The sequence below is a fragment of the Alligator mississippiensis genome, chromosome 2 (assembly GCF_030867095.1).
Source record: "Alligator mississippiensis isolate rAllMis1 chromosome 2, rAllMis1, whole genome shotgun sequence".
Lineage (NCBI taxonomy): Eukaryota > Metazoa > Chordata > Crocodylia > Alligatoridae > Alligator > Alligator mississippiensis.
The window spans coordinates 234811091-234832898 of record NC_081825.1 but is presented as its reverse complement, the minus strand read 5'-3'; the positions used below and the strand labels follow the sequence as shown (position 1 = coordinate 234832898).

At 41.2% G+C, this 21808-nt stretch overlaps 1 protein-coding gene across 5 annotated transcripts in view; it reads right to left on the bottom strand.

Annotated features, from left to right (window-relative positions):
- The window catches only part of SIPA1L1 (signal induced proliferation associated 1 like 1), a 454573-nt gene that overhangs the window by 69110 nt on the left and 363655 nt on the right, over positions 1-21808 (bottom strand). For all 5 annotated transcript variants that reach the window (XM_059722914.1, XM_059722916.1, XM_059722917.1 and 2 more), the window contains 4 exons: positions 21606-21709; positions 17723-17880; positions 6822-7398; positions 5205-5479 (listed from right to left, as the gene is read on the bottom strand). In XM_059722914.1, the coding sequence (XP_059578897.1) occupies positions 5205-5479; positions 6822-7398; positions 17723-17880; positions 21606-21709 (1114 nt within the window). The remainder of the gene's footprint in view (positions 1-5204; positions 5480-6821; positions 7399-17722; positions 17881-21605; positions 21710-21808) is intronic.

Here is a 21808-nt window from a genome sequence, read left to right as displayed (position 1 = left end):
CTGAGCCTGCGTTTTTCCAGGCTAAAGAGCCCCAGGGCTCTCAGCCTGTCATCGTAGGGTCTGCTTCCCTGACCTCTGATCATGCGTGTGGCTCTTCTCTGGACTCTCTCAAGCTTCTCCACATCCTTTTTGAATTGTGGAGCCCAAAACTGGACGCAGTACTCCAGCTGCGGCCTCACTAAGGCCGAATACAAGGGGAGAATGACGTCCCGGGATTTGCTTGAGAAGCATCTATGGATGCAAGCCAGCATTTTGGTCGCTTTACTAGCCGCAGCATCACACTGCAGGCTCATGTTCATCTTGTGGTCAATGATGACAGCTCATCATTGTAATGAGAGCTCGCCTTTACTTTTGTCTTCATGATGTGTTCTGTCTGAGAGGGTTCAATCAAAGATGACTCCAAGGTAAACCCAAGTAATTACTTTGTCAAAGATCAGGTTTGTTTGACACAACTTGTTTTTCATAAATCCATGCTGGTTGCTTGCAATCAGCTCTTTCTCCTCCAGATGCTTGCAGGTCTCCCTTAGGATATATTCCAGTAACTTCCCAGGTACTGAGGTGAAGTTAACTGGTCTGTAGTTCCCTGGGCCCTCCTCTTTGTCTTTTTTAAAAAAGGGGCACTACGTTGGCCCTATTTTCCAGTCCTCTGTTACCTGGCCTGTCTCCCATGATTTCATGAATATCATTGCCAAGGGTTCCAAAATCTCCAGTGCTAGTTCTTTCAGGACCCTGGGAAAAAGTTCATCCAGCCCTGCTGACTTGAATCAATTCAGATGCAACAATTCAGATGATCTTTTGTGTTATCCCCTCCCTCAGCTTGCCCCCCTCCTTATCCAGATAATCCCTATTAGGTATCTAGCTGCAGCAGAATTTTTTGGAGAAGACCGAGGCAAAGTAGCTGTAGCTCTACCTTCTTTGTATCTTCAGTTAGGAGTTCCCTGTGGCTTGTTAACAGAGGACCAAAACTTCCTTGGTCCTTCTTTTCTGGCCAACATATTTATAGAACCTCTTCGTGTTGTCCTTAACTTCCGTTGCCAGGTGCAGCTCAATCTTTATCTACGCTGTCCTGATTTTATCCCTGCAGGTTCTTGCTATTTCCTGGTATGCATCCTTGGTAACCTGCCCATTCTTCCATTCCCTGTATGCTTTCCTTTTGTATTTGAAGCATTTTAGAAGCTCCTTGTGCAGCCACATTGGTCTCTTGCCATTCTTCTTTTGTTTCCATTGTGCCAGGACAGTTTCTTGTTGGGCTTCCAATACTAGTCTGCCACATGTAAAAAGAACACTGACAGGGATATTTTGATGTTTCTTCTGCACAAACTAAAGATAGATAGATAGATAGATAGATAGATAGATAGATAGATAGATAGATAGATAGATAGATAGATAGATAGATAGATAGATAGATATTATACAATAAAAGCTGTGTTAACCAGCATATGTGGGGAAGGGGGATGCTGGGCATCTAAAAATTCCAGTTATCCGAGGCAGGGGTTTACAACCTTTTTGAAAACCTGTGTGGAGCGGGAGCTGGGGGGAAGGAGGGATGGTGGCAGCTGCACGCTGAGAGGTGACAGCACAGGGTGATGCGCAGGGGCCGTGTACGAGCTTCTCCCCCCTTCCCCCACATCCGGCCAGCCAGCAATTCTGGTTAATATAGTATTCTGGATAGTAGAATGCCGGTTAACACAGCTTTTACTGTATATATATTTGCTTCCCAATGGACAACATCAATATCTTCACACTTACTTCAACAATCACTGATTCCACTGACTTCATTGATTATACAATGAGTGAAATAAGCCATTGGCATCCCTCTCTAGTTTTTTTTAAACAAAAAACAGATGAATGTTGCCATCCCTTTTCTTTTTCTTCTCTACACTTTATTCCTCCCTTACTGTTTTCCTAGTAACTCATTACTTTTTTTTCAACTGGACTCTGTTCTATTTGTGGCTGTAATGAGGTTATGTAGTTCTTCCCCATCTCTGTCCCTCCATTTCAAGGACATAAATCACCCCATTAAGTGAACTTAGGGGTTCTACTTTACTGGTGCCTATTTTTCAACGGCCACTGATAGATGTTGAGAAGAAGGTGTGATGGGATCTGATGTGCAATCCCAACAATGGCAGGTGACATCATGATTGTAGGATCAAGAATCAGATCATATCACACCATAGTGCTGGTGCAAAGGAAGCCTGGGATCATGATCTTGGGCTCCCCCTGCACTAGCAAACTTCACTCTTGTGGTTGGGAGCCTTGTCAGCTGATGGGGCTTCCAGCCGCAGGGATGCAGGTTGCCTCTCTCCCACACCTCCCGGCTAGGAACTTCTAACACTGAAGGGTTTCCTACCACAAAGGTGTATGGTGTGCCCCCATGGATAAGTGCGCCATGCAGGTACTGGGGCTTCCAGCCACAGGGATGCAGAGTGCCCCCTTGCAGCTGGGAGCTGTAAACACTGCCTGGATTATAAGCCTTAGGGGTGCACCCTGTGCTACCATGACTGGGAGCCCCAGCAGTGATCAAATCTCCTAGCTGCAAGGGGGTGCCTTTCCAAGGCCGGGAGCACTAATTGGGGCTCCCAGCTGGGGAGTTCCATGTGCTGACAACTGCTCCCAGCCTTCGGAACACACAGAGGCTGGGAGCACTGGCCAAACGTTTACTTAAAGGCGTCATAAGAACCAGCAACAAACTTATTACACATATTTTGTATAATAACTTTGTCACTTTTTTATCATGCCATTAATTGAATAAACATGTGGCCAGGTCACTACTTAAGATGTGATTAATCAGTTAATCACGTCTTAAGTGTAACATGTGTCAGAGGCCAAACATGGCAGAATGGTTTTGTCGAAAGGACACTAGACTGGGAGTCAGGATACCTGGTTCTCTATACTGATTCTGCTACTGACTGGCTACATGACTTTGAGCAATTCACTTCACCACTGTGCCTCGGCTTCTCCTCCCACTCTTTGTCTAGTCCGTATTCCAATCAGAGACTCTTTGGGATACAGGCTTTCTTTTTCTATGTATAGCACCTAGCAGAATGCACCTTTCATCTAAATTAGGGTTCCTGGATATTACTCTAACACGTTATCATTCTCTGGATGCTACAAAGAATGGATTTTAGATCTGGAAAAAAACTTGCTAAAAATATATTGCTTTGTGTAAAGATATAACCTGAGTCTTTAATGGTACCTTTATCATTCAATATTTAGCAAATGACAATGGTAAGGCACAATTTATAAACCATGATGATTTCTGGAAGGCAGTAAACAAGCAAAGGAACTGTCTTAAGGGCTTTGAAACTGGGTAAAAATACTATGATCATTCGCTCACTAAAGGCCATGCTGAGGAGAACATTTTGAAAAAATGCTGTGATCTCCCTTCCTGCTGTGAGTGTGGATAGACTAATGTTAATCCGGCTTTTGCTGTGTTTAATTTAGTTCAGCCATGGTTCTGGAAATAATGGGATCTGTGCCTTCTGTACAGATTTTTTATGTACTAATCTTTTTGCTATGACTGTAGCTGAACTTTCCATTTGCTCATCCTTCCAAATACAGTAGAAAAGCTTTTCAAATATCTCACAGAAACGACCTTGTGCCATTGCTCATTTAAATCCCTAACATGCACTCTATTTTGCTTTGACAATTTAGGGACAACTTAAGCCCTGGCCTCTTTTCCCCTTCATTTCATTGCCAGTTATAAAATGGGTTAACCTGGCTTTGTACTTCTGGCAGATCTAAAAGATCAAAAACAAACAAGGGATTTTTATACTGCAGACTTCTATCTTACTTGTCAGGAAGGTGGTCTCTTTTGCTTAGAGACAAATGATCACATCTGAAAACAGTAAGTGCATTGTTTGAACTCAGCTGCCAAGTTCTCAAATGTAAGAACAAGAATTGAAATAACTTGTCTTTCACCTTATTCTTCAAGATTAACTTGCGAGCACAACTCATCTCATAGTCTTGCTTTGCAAGGATTGCATACATATTTGATTCCTGTATTTTGTTTTCTTTTCTTCCTGGCAATTTTAGCATAAATCTTGAGCTAAACCTGAGCAAGCCTAGTCTATACCATATTCTTTCTTCCTGTTTAAACACTATTTGTGAGGAATTAGTAGGTGGTGTTTTGGTGACAGGAAATTTGATTCAGTGATGAGAGTAAAAGACTAAAAGACATAATGGAGAAATTTCAGAGGAGACAAATAAGATGATAAAAAGCTTTGGAAAATAAAAACTCTGAGGGAATATGGTGGAATTGAGAATATTCAGTTTAGCAAGAAAAGCAAAAGATAAAGGCTATCCATTATAGAAAAAGCTACATTCAAAAAGCCATAAAAGCAATAAATAAGTTGACAGCTAGCCTAGGGGTTAGAAAAGACTAAAAATGATGTGAAGGCAGCTAACTCCACCATTTGGCAGAAGGGGTATGTCTACACCATGTTCTCCATGCAGTCTGGCAGGGACACCTCATGACCATGCTCCCCCCACGTCCCCAAAGCACCCAATGTAGACATGACTGGCGAGGTTGTTCAAGGGTGCCCACTTTGCAGTTGCAGACTTGCCTCTGGCGGGCACAGGATGATCGTGGAGTAGCTTCAATGGCACATTTCCAGATGAGTGGGTGGATGAAATGTGCCAAGACACGTTTCTAACAGGCCCCACAATAGACATTGTGTCAACATACCCAAAGAATCTGCAGCAATTTCTCTGACCGATATACACAAAGCACACATAACACTGACAGAGTCCAATCTCATTTGGTTGGGGGAAAAGGGTAGAATATTTGTCTTTTGATGGCATTTGAGAGATGGCTCCACAGAAATCAGAAGCCCTCTGTATACAGGAGAACAGGGAGGAAAATAGATAAAAGGTATTTCTGACACATCAACAATACATTGTGCTTCTGAGCCAAAAATAGTTAGATCTCCACAGGGAGATAAGATACTTTAAGAGATTCATGTGTCTCATGAATTTTACTAAGCTATTGTACTTACAGTGGATAATTTACGTAAATACTGGCAGTTTGCCCTATTCTGTCCCTGACACTACCGGATGGTTTACCATAATTATTTTATGATTTTTAAACAAGCCAAATTCATTCCAGTATCAAGGGAGAGAAAGTGATGCATTTTTTAAAGACACTAAACTTCCTGACCAAAGGTGGTGAAGTCAACAGTGCTCATTCACTGCTCTTTCAGTACCTGCGTGGGGTGCAGTCCTCATACGGAGGAACGATGACAACCTTCACAGTGACTGATGTTCTCAGCAGATCAATCATTTGCTCATGGCTTAGTGTGGCTACTGCCACTTTGCAAATCTCTACTAGTCGGCTTCCCTGTCGTAGTCCTGCCTGCCAAGCATAGCCATAGGGCTCAACATCTGCCACAATGCCTTCATAGTTTACATGGAAACCAAGCTGGCCCAGTCCATTCCTGCGCAGGGTCATCTCTACTGTTTCACAGCCTTTTGTCACAATCTGAGAATTGAAATAAGAAAAAAAAAAGATTTAGTGCAACAAATTACATTCAGTAAAAGAGGGGCATAAAGGAATGTGTCTATGTCTGAAAACTGAAGTAAAGAAGGAGAAATGGGAAAATGGCACAGAAATGCTCAATCACAGGGCAGGTAGACACACTATTCATACAATTATCACCTGAAATTAATCCTGAAACTAAAACTGTGTATTTTAGGTAGACTAAACCACTATATTACACTTCCAATTAGAAGTTTCACTATTTTCATAGAGGAACAAGGATTTCTTACGGTGATATCTTTTATTGGACCAAATATGTAGTCTGGATACAGTTAGGTAAGCTTTCTAATGCAAGACATTCTTCATTAGGTCTCCGATGAAGAACGTCTTGCGTTCAAAAGCTTGTACAACTTTATCCCAACTACATAGTTGATCCAATACAAGAAACTACCCTAAGAAATCCCTGCCTCTTGCATAATTTCTGGACCATCACAGCTACAGCATCACTCTGACACTACTGACTTCATAGGAACGTTCAAGGCATGTGATAGCAAACAGATAGATGTGCAAATCTATACATATATAGTGCTCTTTTACTTAATCTTTCATTCTATTTTGGCAAGGAGCAGTTTTATTAGGTCTATGGATATTTCACTAAACTACCATTAAATCTGGTGAAACTAGAACGTTATGTCCCTTTTTTAACATGACACAATTATGTAAAATCTGTTTTCATTCTTGCTTAATTTAACAGAACATGCTTCTCTCCTTGCTAATTCTATTATTTCCCTTTTAAAATGCAGTTGAAAAAGCAGAATTAATACATGCTGCCTTGTTTAATTATTTGGTTGGACAAAGATTTTAGACAGGCAGTAACAATGAAATGAATTGCACACTTCCTCTTATTTGTGTTAAGATAACATTTCAGGCCTCAAACTAAATTTAGACCTCACTGTGTTAGACAATATACAAGCACAGATTGGGCAGCCCTCACACCAACAAACTTATCTCACTTGACACAAGACATAACAAGAGAATATGATGAAGAAAAACAAGGCTAGTACAACTAAGAATGTGACTATTTGGGAATTTACTGCACAACTTATTAACTTCCCCAAAGTACTCATTTCTTTTCTCTTCCTTTTTAAAATTGTATCATGGTTACTCTTCATAGACATATAACCAGGTAAGAAGGCACCCATTTCCTGGTAGGTATTTAAATAGAAGTGGGTTTTGAGGACAGGGAGAATAGGAACTAGCTTAATGGATTTAAACACAGTTATCACAGGCATGGTAAATTTATCTATTATCAAACTCCACATGTAGAAGAAAAACATATTCTAACCTCAAGCCTTTTGACGATCTCTTTGATATCATCAATGTTGTTTATGAAGCTCTCCAAGGAAACACATTCACCCCGCTCATAGAAGATTTTGACATTAGTGTCTGTTGAAGTCCACCCTATCACATCTCGGCAGGAACAATTGAACACCACACTCTTTGTATCCTGCTCAATAAGAACTACAAACTCATTAGAGATGCCCAGGAGACAGTCTATTTCTGTGCCCTTGCTATAATCCTTTGCATGGACACTCCATACAATGGCACCAGAACTAGAGAGCTCTGCTCCTTGATAAGGCTTGGACTTTTCCTTCTTTTTTGAGGCAAGTGAGATGAAGGGGAATTTGCCAGAAGGGTCAATAGGTGTGTTGGTGACATTCTTCTCTGCCAGGTCTTTCAAGTACTCTTGACGGGTCCTGGTGGCCATGGCACGGAACTTCTCTGATTTATGAGCAGCATTCTCTGCATTAATGACCTTGGCCAATAAAAAGTCCCTGAACACATTCGATTTAGGAAAAGTGACACCTTTTGGAATTGGTGGTCCAAAGGATGGTACATCTCTGGATCTTGTTACAGCAACACTAGAAGAAAGAGGGAAGTCAATTATATGTGGTATGTCTCAGTATATTTTTATTTCTCTCCCACAGTTTACTGAATCTAGGGAATACATGAAGCAAGCATTCTTTGTGCACCTAGTTATTTGCAAACAAACATGCACCAATGCAAAACCAAGGGCTGCCTGACTCAAAGACATTTAATGAATGTATTTAATGAAGAATTGATTTTTTTTAAAGAATTGCTAGCTTCATGAAGATTTCTATAATATACACACATGATTTTATTTTGTTTCTTTTAACTATTCATTCTTAACAACTTTCAATTTCTTGCTAAATACACCATTAAGTAAATACTAGTGATTGCTATATATAGTGTGCAATTAAAAAAAAACAACTTTCTGCATACTGGAAACCTATAAAAACACTACATTTGCATGAGTATTTTTTGCATGCAAGATCTTAATATTTACAGCATATTGAAAACATGTCTAATTATACTTGTGATATATTTTAAGAACAGCAAAATGTACATGTTAATATCTGTATGTTTTTTAACTACCGTATAGTCATAATTTAATGATACTGGAGGTATAACTTGTTTTATAATATTTTCATCCTCTAAGTGGTACATGGGTCACCTGAGAAATGACATAGAACAGTTCTACCCTCAGTACTTATTAAATATTTACATTATGGTAGATTTATAACATTAAGTTATTCTAATTAATCATAATACAAGAGCCATAGTCAATTACTAATATATCATTCTTGATTTTAGTTTAAGCAGAATTACCAGTCCCTGATGTTCTATTTTAGAGAGATTCACTCAAATTTCCTCACAACAAATTGATAAAAATGGGTGCATATACTCTAGCTGCATGCAAAAGTTTTAAAATTTTAGCCTACATAGCCCTACATTAGAAGAAGAAAAATTATCTTCCTAACCAGCCAGTCAGAAGTGAAGGATAGGTGAACCTATCCTAAACTTTTGTTCAATTTACCTGTTGAACAAAATGACTTTTTAAAACATACAAGTAAAAATTGTTAGTCTTCTACCTCCCTTTTCTAGTACTTTGTCTCTCCCTGAGGAATCTCTTTGGCAGAGGTAGGGAAAATAGGGAGAGAAGGGTGAAGGGAGGAAGAGAAGGGAGAAAAAAGAGAGAGAAGGCTCTTTTTTGATGGCCAGTAATATGGGATGTTTTACAGAGCAACATAGCACATATGGAGTATGGATTTCAGTTTTCTCTTTCACTATTCCTCCTTAAACAGTCCTCAAATTTTCCCCTCCTTAAAGCACGTCTGTATCTTAACATGTTTATGGACCCACAAATGCTACTTACCGTTTTCACTGCCCTACTCTCCCTGTAAAATACATTTAATGTAACAGGTATATTTTTCAAAAGACATGTTCAAGACTGATAGTTGTACTTTGCCATTATTATTTGACATGGAGGTTAGGGTCAGACATTACACATAAACCGGCTTAAGTGATCAGAAACTGGTTTAAACCTGTAACAGAACAGATGTTCAGCACAGATCAACCGGTTTGAAAATGGTTGAAACCAGTTTGAGATAAGCCTGTTTGAATGTAGTATCAGACTTGACTGATCTGGCTAAACCCGGTTTATGCAATGTCTGTCCCAGACTCCTTCCTGGTTTAAGTTAAATCAGAGTCCCCTAACATCCCAGTGTTGTCTGGGCTGGGCAGGGCTCTCTATTCCAGAGAACTGGGCTGGCCCCTTCCCTCTGCTCCCTTGCAGGAGCTCCAGCAGAGACTTGCAGGAACAGCAGCTGCCTGGCTTCCCCTGCCCCCTCCCTTGCTCAAGCAGGGACCACCCCTCTTCCCTCCCACACCACAGATCGGAGTCAGCATGTGCTATGCTAGCTAATGCTGAGAGGTGTCTGTGTAAGGCAGACAGGACAGTGTCCACTTAGGGCTTGTTGGAGCTAACCAACAGGTAGCTGGTAATGTCTGTCTTTGGAATGTTCCCTTCCTTAGACTTCCTTAAATTGGTCTAATAAAAGATATCAGATTTACCCAAAGAACCTTGTCTGCCCTTCCTTGGAAAAAGTTGTTTAAGAAGAGCTTAAACTAATGAGAGAGGCTTTGTTTTCCGATAGGGTGTTAAATGCTGATAATAGAGCTGATAAATGCTCTGTTATCAAGGAGCCGGGGGAGGGGGGGAGAAACGGGGGGACCCTCCTAATCAGAGCCTCCTGCTGGGGCCTGGCCATGCCCTATCCCTAGCTCAGCAGTAAAGAAGGGAAGGGAGGGCTGCTCTAGTGCCTCCCGGCTTCTAGCCTGAGCCACTGCAGGCACATGCCTGAATTTCCTTAGTCCAGAGGGGATGTCTGTTCAGTTACAAACTGGTTCTGCCTAGCCAGGTTAAATTAACCTGCAAAGATTGAAGCAATTTGGGCTCAGGCTTTTTGAATGTCTGTCCCTACCCTGAAAGTCTGTCCTTCAGCAGAGACTGGTGCATCCAATCTTCAAAGAAACTCACCAAGTTTTGTCTTCTCAAAATGGCTTTAATCATACAGCATGCTTTATGAAACCCAGGCCACAAGCATCCTTCAACTCCAGTGACTTTCTCAAAGTGGCTACTGAATTCAGATGTTCCCAAATGAACCCCAGCTGTTCTAGGGAAGATAGTGGCCAACTCTGCTGTCAAGAGGCAGGGAGAGGCAGGAGAATACAGGGATAGAGACCACAGTAGTTGAAAGCAGTTTTTGGCTTTGTTCCTGTTGAGAACAACAGGAACTTGAAACCAATCTTTGAGGTTTTCTCTGGAGGAGGACATTATTTAGGGTGTGGACATTTGGAGCAGCTAGGAAAAAGGAACATGAGCTGCTACCCAGGAGCATGGAGCAGCTGCTGTGCTCTTACTGCTACATGTGCTTGGGCCTGTAGCTGTAAAAGTGAGCTTAACTGCCCCAACTTTAACTCTGGATGAAGCAGGGGTAAAGCTGGTATGATTTTGCTACAACTGTCATGGTTGCAGGCTCATTATAGTGCAACAGCCACTGTCAAGTTTGGTGCAGCAGCTCCCCATCCCCTTTTGAATGTGCTTTCAGTGAAATCTGTCCATGTACTTAGTCTGTGCCTAAGAAGCAGAATTTCAGAACCAGTCATCATTAAATCTAGTTTCAGAAACTATCCACTGCAAAAGATTCCTCAAGATTCATACCTTTGCTGCTCTTTATGTAGGCCAGGGTTGGTAAATATATAGTCTGCAGTGCTGGAGCCCCTGGTGCTGCCCTTTGAATATGATCTGACCCATGTGGGCTGTGGAGTGTTCCCACAGCAGTTTCACAGGACAAATTAGGCCCACAGACCCCTACCCTTCCCCAGCATACCTGATTCCACAGCTGCTCTGGGACCAGCACTGCATGCAGTTTAGATCCTAGAGTGGCTGGAATGGGCAACACATGCAGCAGAGTCCAGCCAGAGTGGCAGCCACATTGCATGTGGTGGCTGTTCTGGCTAGACTGTACAGTACGCAGAGCCTGCTCTGAGATGCGCACTGCACAGAGCACCTGCTCCAGCGGGTCTGGGTGCCACATGCAGCACAGATCCCAGACTGCCTGGAGCAAGTGCTGTGTGCAGCTCAGTCCCAGAGCCGCTGGGCAGGTGCCACACATGGTGCAGTCTCACTGGGTCACCCACCACATGCATACAGTGTGGGTCCCAGACTGGATGGAGTGGGCACTGAATCAGTTAAGCTGGGAGAGTAGAAGGAGGGAGAGGAAGGGGTGGGACCCATGGGCCCAATACAGCTTTCAGACTGACCCTGCACCACTCATCTGGTCTGTGGGTTGGGATGAATTTGACTCCCCTAGTATAGACAGACCATGTTGAGCTGGAATAATTTGAGCCCAAAAGGCTTCATATAGGATCCATTATCGGTGAACATGCTTATTTTTCTTGTAAATTTTCAGAAAACTATTCTGAGTCCAAAGGGAAAGGACAGTACATCTTCATATATAACCAAATAGTTGAATGCCTGCTAAGATGGCTTAACTGGTGTCTCCACAAAAGCTTTAAACACTCTAAATGAAATAACCCAATACTGCAAATACATAAGTTTGGTCTCTCTTGGTCTCTCATAAGTTCTGCTCCCCCTTGGCCTCAGACCTATTTGTCTGCTTTTACTCCCTTTGTTGGTGTTTCTCCATGGAGATTTTAAGCTCTTCAGGACAGGGACCATGTCTTCGTAATATATTATTAACTGTTCTAATTCTAATCAGGAACTGACAACTTTAGAACTAGACATGGTAGCACAACTTAAACAGTGTTTCAGATGCAGAATACTTGCTGCTGACTGGTTTATGAGGAAATGATAATTTAGGTATGGTTAGTTCTGCATTCTAAACTATGATACATGCCTGCTAAGCACAGAATAGGCACCTATAGGTATTTTTAAAATGGTTTATGTTCTAAACAGAATATTTCTGGTGCATTCAGTAACACAAGTCAACCTGCTCTTCATATGTATCAACAAAAAACAAGAAATGGAAAGGATAAAAGATTCAAAGTAACAGTTATCTACTTTTTAAACTAGGAGATGCATTAAAAAAGTCAATAAACAGTTCTGTTTAGAAAACACATAATAAAAAGAGCAAGGAAGGAGATTAAATAGAGCTAGTGAGAAAAATGTTGTTTGTAGGTTGATTTGACTGTGCTGGCTGGTTTCTGATGACTCTGACTGCACAGAAACATGTCTAACGTTCTCCATAATTTTCTTAGATCAAAACTGAATTAATGTAGCACCACAAAGAATGTTTTTCCTCACTTTCCTACTAAAAATAAATTACTGTTAGAAGCTGCTCAATAAAACACTCTTGGGAAACTCCCTGCAAATTTGCAGGTAGGTTTTATGGCCTCTATTGAGGAAAGAAAGGTACACGTTTACAAACACGTTCTTTTTTCAAATGTCTGCTTTTGGTTCTCATGAAAGAAAATGATTGACAGCAGATGTTGCTAAGGCATAGTTGTCCTGACTGGCCACTTTCAGCCCAATCTGTAAGAGCAAAGGGCTATCAGGCACCTCTGAAAAATCAGGTCATTCGAGTTCAGCTGCTAATCCAGCCTCAAATTTATCATGAGCAGGGATCCTGGTTTTCCCTGATAAAAAACTGCAAATTCTCTGATAAACCCCCTAAATCTGTGATTAAAATGAAAGGGCCCCTACAACCATCCTGGCCTAGTTGGTGCCCCTTACTCTCCCCAACAGCTCCCTGGCCCTGCTGGTGCCCTTCACTCCCCACCCCTAGCCCTGCCAGCCCTCCTCCTGACTCTCCCCAATCCCCCCAGCCCTGCTCCTGCCCCTTGCCTCCCACCAACTCCCTGCCCCCCAGCCCTGCTGGAGGGGGCCTCCAGATGCCAGGGACCCAGGTCCACAGCCCCCTGGCAGGAAGCAGCAGCTGCTGCAGTGTAGCAGAGCCCAGCTCCCCCCTCGCCCCGCCTGCGCCTGCCTGCTGTGGGCTCAGGTTGGGGTGGGGCCAGCTCCCTGCTGCGGCTCACAATCCTGGGGGGGGCAGGGAGGACCTGTGCCCCCCAGAACTGTGCAGGAAAGCTGCTTGCCACTACGAGCTCCGTGCTGCCCTGGTGACATGTCCCCTGTGCGCATGGCTGCAGAGCGGGCAGCAGCACGGGGTTGCGTGCAGGGGAAATGCTGCCAAGGCAGCACGGAGCTCACAATAGCAAGCAGCTTTCCTGCATGGCCCCACTGTTCTTTGCAGTGCCAGGATACACCCACCAGGCTGCAGAGGCCCCAGAGGAGGGCAGCAGGGCAGGAGCCCAAACCTGCAGCTGGCACCCCGCACACAGACATTGGGGACACATGCCCCCCCTGCTCCCCAGAAGTGTGTGCAGCAGCAGGGAGCCAACCCCTCCAGCTTTCCCCCAAGACGAGCTCCCCACAGCCCTGTCTCACTTCCCTCCAGGGCCCTGTGGCCATGCATTGCATCCCTGGGCCCCAAGCCACATGAACTGCCTGGCTGGGTAGCAGCCCGCCTCTGCCCTACTCCTTCCCTCCTTTCCTAAGGGGGCCCTCAATTCCACCCTCCCCATCCCCACAATTACCTGTGCATGCTGCTCTACCTTGCCTAACCATCATCTTCCTGCTCCCTCCCAGCTCCCTACAGGCTAGAACTGTGCCAGCCTGCAGAGATCTCTTTGCAAAACTGCAAAATCCGCAGGTTTCTCTGGTAAAATGAGAAATCTGTGTTTGCTTCCTGTAAAAGATAAAATCTGTGGTTTTCTCCATGGGAAATGGAAAACCCGGATTCTTGGTCATGAGCAGAGATTGCTAACTGTGCTAAAATGTGAAAGCTTTATGCTATGGATAAACATCTGAAGATCCAGGAAACATACTTCACATATGATTCTATATAAATTTATAACTTGATTTTATGGAAAATTTCCATTTACTGTGTTCAAAATCTTAGGATGTTTGCACGTTATAAAAGAAAAACGGAAGAGAAGTACTCCAGTAATAGAACGCGTCTGGTGGTTCATTCCAAATGCTGTTTGTTATGAAGTTCTGATCTAACCTATATCTGATTTTAACTCAACAGATATACTCAGAAAACATGATGAAACCTCAGGGCCTTTGTACACATGCATGCACCACAGCGGTGGGCGCTTTGAAAAGTGCCTGGTGCTGCAGTGTGTGTAGTTGTATAAGTGGCAAAATGCATGTCAGTGCTGAGAAAATGGTGGTGGTGTGCTTCTGAACTAAAACACACTGGAGGTGCTTTAGTTCAACAGTGCACCACTGCCATTTTCTGTCCAATTCCCTGGACACCAGCGCACCCCTGCACAAAAATGTATGTGTATACATGCCCTTGCTTTCTAAGGAACTCAATGAAGGCTACAGAAACCTCCACAAGAACAAGGAAGCTGATGATACCTTTCATTAGCTTTGTTTTGTAAACTTATTTTCTGGCATCTGATATGCAAGGATGGACATTATCACATTTTCCTTGAAGGGAGTGACAACATATCAGAAACTACATGTGAAGGAGTGCTGAAGTGGAGCAGCCATCTGGTTCTCAATCAGCTCCAGTGGTCCTGGAGGGTCCATTTAATACAGGCTGCCTAAGAGTTAAACAATTATGGTGTATAATGAAAGGTTACTGGTAACATTTTGCATCACTATCTTCTCTATAGTGTGAACTGTGGGGATAAGGATTTACTCTTTCCCATATGGTTATCAATGCAGAACAGTTTCAGAAGGTAATGCTTTATATTTAGAGACCAATCCTTTAACAGATTGTTCATTCATAAATGGGAGGGAGCATCCCTGGGCAAGATGGCCCCAATTTTACTCCTTTCATACGGCTATCTATATTTACTCCAGCACAAGTTTACACAATACAGCTTCCTGTTCCACGGAGAATTCAGGAACTGTTAAACTGTTACAAATAATCCATTAGAGAAAAATGTAAAATTTACTTTGAAAGACTATAAAAATTTTTCAGAAGTGATTTGGATAAATTGGACTAAATACCTGCACTGGAAATAGTAACGAGGGATTTTAAGTTAAATAAAAGATTTACATAACAGAGAAAGACCCTTACCCTCCAAGGTACAATAAGTGGCCCTATACCAACTAAGTCTTCACATAGGTATACGTTCATCATGTCTGGTTATATCTGAATGATTGAGGCTTGAGTCTGAAGCAATGTTGTTGACTATCAAGACAAAACTAAAAGACTCATGATATTTGGGAATTTCAAGTCTGAACTCTTAAGAGTCATATGATTATGTGAGTACCTGAGCTTTTATTTGAAAATAAACAGGATATTTCTAGTTACCATGGTTGTGATGAAAGAGGTATGAAATCTAGATTTAAAACACAGAAAGCAAAAAACCCAAGAGAACCCCAAATTTGTTTAATTTAATAATTTTAAGCATTACTTATAATTTTTAATGTTGTTTATACTTCTACAGGTATCTGTAAAATTCAGAGAAAGGATTTATTTCGCAACTTAAAAGTGACCTCTCAATGCTTTTGGTTACATAATTTTGTGTAAATGACTTCTTTGGCACACCTTCACTTAATGGTGTGATAGGATCTGTTCCCACGTGCATGACAGGATGTGCAATTTTGGGACTGGGGATGAGATCCCAATCATGCTATTTACTATGTGCCAATGCTTGCACTAGCACTTACTTCTCGCACCAGCAAATAGAAAGCTGGGTGGCCAGTAAACAGGTGCAGTCCTGGGGCTGGGACTAGACTGCAGTGAGCTTAACACACAGGTGGAATCCCAGGGCTGGGACTTCCAATCAGCTGATTGTGGGTCCCAAACTTGGGACCACACTAGGGCCAGTTCCAGACACCCGCCATGCAGCCCACATTGGTCTGCATGGTGGGGAGCCTGTCACACATTCAATTTAAGGTGCAATGGAAAACAGACACAAAATTATTACACATATTTTGTGTTATAATTACTATTACTACTTAGGACGTGGTTAACTGATTAATCACATCTTAAGTGTAATATCTGCCAGGCGGCGACATTAAATATGTTTTTGGTCCTTCCTGGACAATCTTTCCACTAAACAGGAGCTGAAGGGACTTAATAGGAAATATCTAGACAATCTGAATAATAGTGGTCTTAGCGTAGGTGAAAAATTTAGTTTCTCTTGTCCTTTTTAAGTTCACCTGATGGCTGCTCACCTAGGAAATACTAGTTTTGACAATTATGAATGCAAGTGTTAAAAAGGTATACTGTAAAGAGAAAAGGAATATTTTAATAGACTACGTACAGTCAATCTACCTTGTAAAAAAATACCAGTGTAAATATGGCATATCATAGAGAGAGGTGTGTGTATACAAAACTAAACTTACAAAGAGGTTTGGGTAAGTCCTTCCTTTACCTCTTGGAAGAAATACAACACACTATTTCAGTAAAGTTGAAGGCAATAGTTCTGCTTAAGCTTAATTTCTCCCCAAAGAAATAGGTTTATGTTTTGCTGAATTAAACACATAGGGGAACATTTTGGATTTCAACAGAGACTAGTTAATTTAAATGCTACCTTTTTGAATAAAGATAGTCATTATAAATTCACTACATTCTTCGTTACAGATCTTAAAAGGTTTTCTATTTTAGGTTTTGTTCACACTTTAGTCAATATTTTAAAATATTGATGGTCTGAACTCTTTCTGTGATTAACCTGAAAGTCAAAACTTTTTACCTCCTTTACAACACAGTTAAGCAACACTAAAATGTGTGTCAATTCCTTAAACTTGCATCTAATAATAAAAGTTAGAGAAAACAAGGTTCCCAATTTTAGACTTTCAATTCCACATTAAAGTCTACTTTCAATTAGTTTTTTACATTATTATTCCATTAACTTTAAGGTCTCAGTTTCAGATGTTTTGCTGCTTAGTGTTCTGGAAGATATATTTCTGTGCATATGTCAAGTGTGAAAAACATGCTTTCAGACAGAAGATATGGTTTCCCGTTCCTTCTCTTTCTGTAGAGCGGCTCACACTCCATCAGTACTTTCATTATGCCAGTGTCAGCATAAACTCAGGTTCCCAAGTTGTTCCCCCCACCCTCGAAAGCAGCAAATCCATGACTTATCTACAAAATTTAAAAACTTTTCTTTTAGAGTGCAGCTATTTAAAATACTTATACCAAATGATACTTCAAGTCCTCTTTGGTTATGGAAAGGTACTTATTTTGAGTGCTATGACATGAAATTCTATGTGATTCTTTTTGCTAGAAAAATAGGCCAGGGTTTACCAAGTACAGGCATTCCAGGCCCCTGGCTGAAGAGCTCACCTGCATAGCTCTCCAGCCAGGGGGCATGAGAGGGCTGCTTCTTGAACTCAATGACTGACAGTTTGCACTCTCCTCTGTCAGTGAAGGGGATAGGCTGTCAATGGGCAGCTTACTGCTGCTGTAGAATGGCAGCTGTTACAGACAGCCCCTTGTTCTATAGGGCTTACACTGGTGAAGAGAACTGCTCTCCACTCCCTGCTCCCTGTCCATAGCTTTGGTCAATATAAATGTGGGTTATTTATTGTTAGAAATTTATCTTTCACTGCAAAGATTTAATGAATGTAAAGGTACTGCCAGCTGTTAATTGGCACAGTACTAAATTCAATGAATCTGGAGGCTTTACAAATTGTTCAAAGGAATAACAGCACAGTTGCAAGAAACACCACCATGGCTTTTGCACACTGTGTTTCAACAAAAACATACACAACTCTGTAAGTTTTAACATCCAGAAAAGTAGCCAAGGCACAAATTCTGTGTAGAAATGCAAAAAGGGTTAAGCCTCAGTATGCAATCATTTTCTTTCTGGTGTTAATCTGGTAATAGCTACCTGTAACAGACGTTGTCAGTGCAGGGGTTATGCACTCTTACAATGACAAAGACATGCTGGAAGTGAGAACGAATGTTCTTTGGGCTGAATGGCTGTGCTCCAGGTTCCTGGAAAACTATCGTCACAATATCATTTCCAATATGCCGTTTTCTTAAGAGCTAAGAAAATAAAGAATAAAAAGTTAAAAAGAAGATAATGTACATCACAGAGTTTAGGTTAAAGCATCCCAATCTTTTAATAATATCTTTGTCCTCCAATCTTATGTTTTAATGCCATTACTAATTATAGAATATTTTTATCTACGTCAAGTATTGGCAACATTTTATTCCAAAAAATAATCCAGAGATTAATGCATACAGAATATTTGAAGACTTAAATGACAAAACTGCCAAAGCCTGATATACTTAGCCAAACAGATAGCATCCTGCATCCTCTGTTTCCATAAAAACAGTTTAACGCTACTTTAGTACAAAGTCAGACCTTGCTTTTTTTTTTTTTAAGGTTTTAAGTGCTTTTACAATCAAATTATAACATATTGTATGTTATGGTTTAATTTGTCTACTTGTTCTGTGGGCTTTTTAAGTAGACACTACAACATTCTCTCAGAGTTCTGAGCTAATAATATTTAGAGGGTGGACACCTTTCTTCAGTAGATAATTATATAATAAATTTGAGGTATGTTGGCATTTCAGACTTAAATTGGTTGACAGCAGGTGCATCTACATGTGCAACTAGCAAAAGGCAATAAACTCCAGTACAGTCCGCACCAGAGTTTATTTCTCCTGGGTGCAATCTTTACACGTGTGCCTGAAACTGCAGCACATTAAGCCATGGTAGAGCAGCCCCCAGGCTGGCAGGGGACTGGGTAGTCAGCCTGCCAGCCTGGTGCTGCTCTGCCCCAACTCAACATGCTGTGCAGAAATTGGCTGGGGCATGAGGGTGCTACAGTGCAAGGTTAGCCAGCAGGCAGCCCCCACACTGTAGCACACTTATGCCTTAACCAGCCCTGGACACCATCTACACATATGTTTTGGTGCATGTAAATACTTCACTGTAGGATAGTACTTTTTCTGGACAGTACTATCCTACAGTGGAGTTAATTAATTTACTGCACCCTAATACAGGTGCATGTGTAGACAGTGACACTAGTCAGCTCCATAGTAAAGCATGTGTAGATGCACCCAGTATCTTTTAAACTATGTCAATTTGCCAAACAGAATATCTGGCTTTTTTGAAATACAACAGTGTAGTCCAAAAATACCATTTTTCCTGAAAAAAGCAAAGCTTGTTGCAGCACACAAAAGAACACAAAATCTTTCTATAATTATGCAACAAGGCATTATATATTATTCCCAGATTGAGTATATTTTGATAGGCACAGAAATGCTGATAAACAGAGAAAAATAAACAAAAATCTTGTTAACTGTTATTATTTTGTACTGATGTAACAGATGTATGTTTTGCTTGTAAAATGGGTATAATAAACTTGCTCCATAACAGAAATTCAGCCATTTCAGGATTTAAATGAAGCAGTTGCTTAACAGTGCATAGCAAAATTGCACAGTATTTTATGAGGAAAGAGATTAATAGATTTATTCAATTGAAAACGAACTGTGGAGGAGGTGTAATGGGTAGAATGTAATTATCAGACTTGGAAATTGGCCAGGACACTTGGATTAACATATCTATACTTTTTAAAAGTGCCTTCGTTTTTTTATTGACTACAAGACCTTGATTTTATGTCTCAGCTAAAGGACAGCACTTCACTGTACGGTTTTTTCTTCTTTCCCATCCCATAACTACAGCAATAACCCCAGATTTAATACTGTCTTTGATTAAAAAAAAATGCAAATTGCTGCAAGACGTAAGCAACTTTCTGAAGCCACCTAGATTTTTTCCCTTTTGAGGTTTCTGTCTCAAATATTGAATTAGCCCTGTCTAGAATTCACAGGTTTGTTGATTCTGATAGGCTGTGCTGTGAGCACTTCTGCTACGGCCTCAAATATGCAACCACTCGGCTATCCACTGTATGCCTTAGTGCCCGTGCGGCTCCATCCCATCCCTCTCTATTTAGCTTGTGGAATCTGATGATGCATCACAAGCTTACAAAATCTGACAATATTACAATCAGTATTAATTAGGTGGTTAAAAGGAATAAAAATAAAACAAGTTCCCTGTTGCTGAACTCTGAGATCACTGTCTCTATTGTTTCACACTCTTGGATACACCTGTGATCTCCATTCCTTTCCCAGGACTGACTAGGAGTCAGAACTGTTCATTGGAGGCATTCACATTATCCTTTGCAACACTGAGTATCTTAGTCTGAGGGCATTTTAGAAATTGAAGCCCTCCTCCTTATTTCTACCACTAGATGCAGTGCTGAACCACTGACTCTTGAAGAAAACATTCCTGTGGGTCTGTGTAGATCAGAGGTGGGCAATTATTTCAGGTGGAGGGCCGCTTACTGAGTTTTAGCAAGCCATTGAGGGCCGCATGACAAGCAGCCAGGGGCAGATAAATATTAATTTTCAAAATTTTTGAGGGGCCCCGTGGGCCGGACAGAATGGCCTGGCGGGTCACATCCAGCCCGTGGGCCGCATTTTACCCACCCCGGTGTATAGTCTCCTGAAAGAACTCCAGCAAATGTTCGATAGGTGTTTTTCTTATTCAAGTACGATCTACACACATCCCCCTACTGGGGAGCTAAGATTGCCCTCAGGCAGGTAGTTAGTCTATGGATACTATCTAATGAAAGACAAGTATCTCTTTGTCCCATTAAGCCTTGGACTTTCAAGGTAAATCTACAGGAGTAATCTGACATGAATGCATGCATGATACTATATGCATCGACTCTAAGATGTCAACCATAGAGAATTCCAGAGACAAGGTGTGGAAGTTTTGGTTTAGCTCTTGTAGAAAGCTCCTCTAAAAAACAAACTATTAACCACATCTTGATACAAAATGATATCCACATGTGTAATATTTGAATGGCTAAAGGCTGGCTCTTGAAATTAAGAGTTTGGGGATTTCAGAATGGATTAGGTTTTAAGGAAACAACTCTGTGCTCTTTCAATGCCTCTGTTATAAAGCATGGCTGTTTGAATGTGCAGCTCAGAAACTCTCCTCATCGGAATTACTGAACACAGCCTCCAGTAACAAGTGCAACAGAAATGCTGTGCTTGTCCTGGGACAAAGGGCAATCATTCAGACATCCATGTCTGTTGTCTTGGGATAAATCCTAAAAAGGTTCAAAGGTAAGTAGTAATAACAGTTTATCCTGGATTATCAAAGTGTGTCTCAACAGTTGTATTGGGATTGAATAATTGAATCAATGGCAGAAAAGTGGCAGTGCATTCCGCTACTCATTAAATTTTGGGTTTTTTCCCTAGGCTTTAGACAGGATAACTATTGACAGCTGTGGGCTTTGTAATGTCAACCATTGTTCATGGCAGATTCTTGTACATGCTATTCTACTTTATTAAGTCCACCCTTCAAATTTAAGTTTTCTACCCCAGCTTTCCAGTGAAACATTAGAATCTCTTGGTTTATGCAGTTATCCATTTTCTCCTCATTAAATTTAACCTAAGCATAATTCATGTTGCTCACCATACCTCAAAATGATTTGCCTACTTTTTTTCCAACTTCTCTTCCAATTTTATGAATAACTTGAACCTGCTGAATGTAAGGCCAATGTACTGACTGATTTATCTAGGCTTTTTCCTGTTTAGTCACTTTCTTTTAGCTCACTCTAATTTATCCATCAACAGAGTTAAGTGTTTTCTACCATCCTTACAGGATGGACTTTTAATACTGATTCAAAAGTACAATTATTTCATAAGGCTTGAGGAAGAAGAAAAATATAAATGATCAAGATCCATTCTACCTGTTGCTTGTTGTTAGGAGTGTAGGGCAGCATGGTGGAAACATGGAACATGATTTCGTAATCCTTGTATGTTGTATAAAGAGAATGAGTACCAGTTGAATCAGCTGCAATACAAAAATAAATAAAATTAATTAATAAATAAAATAATAAAAGCTGATCATCAAGTCCTTACAATTGACTTTAAAATAGTGCTTCATAATTGT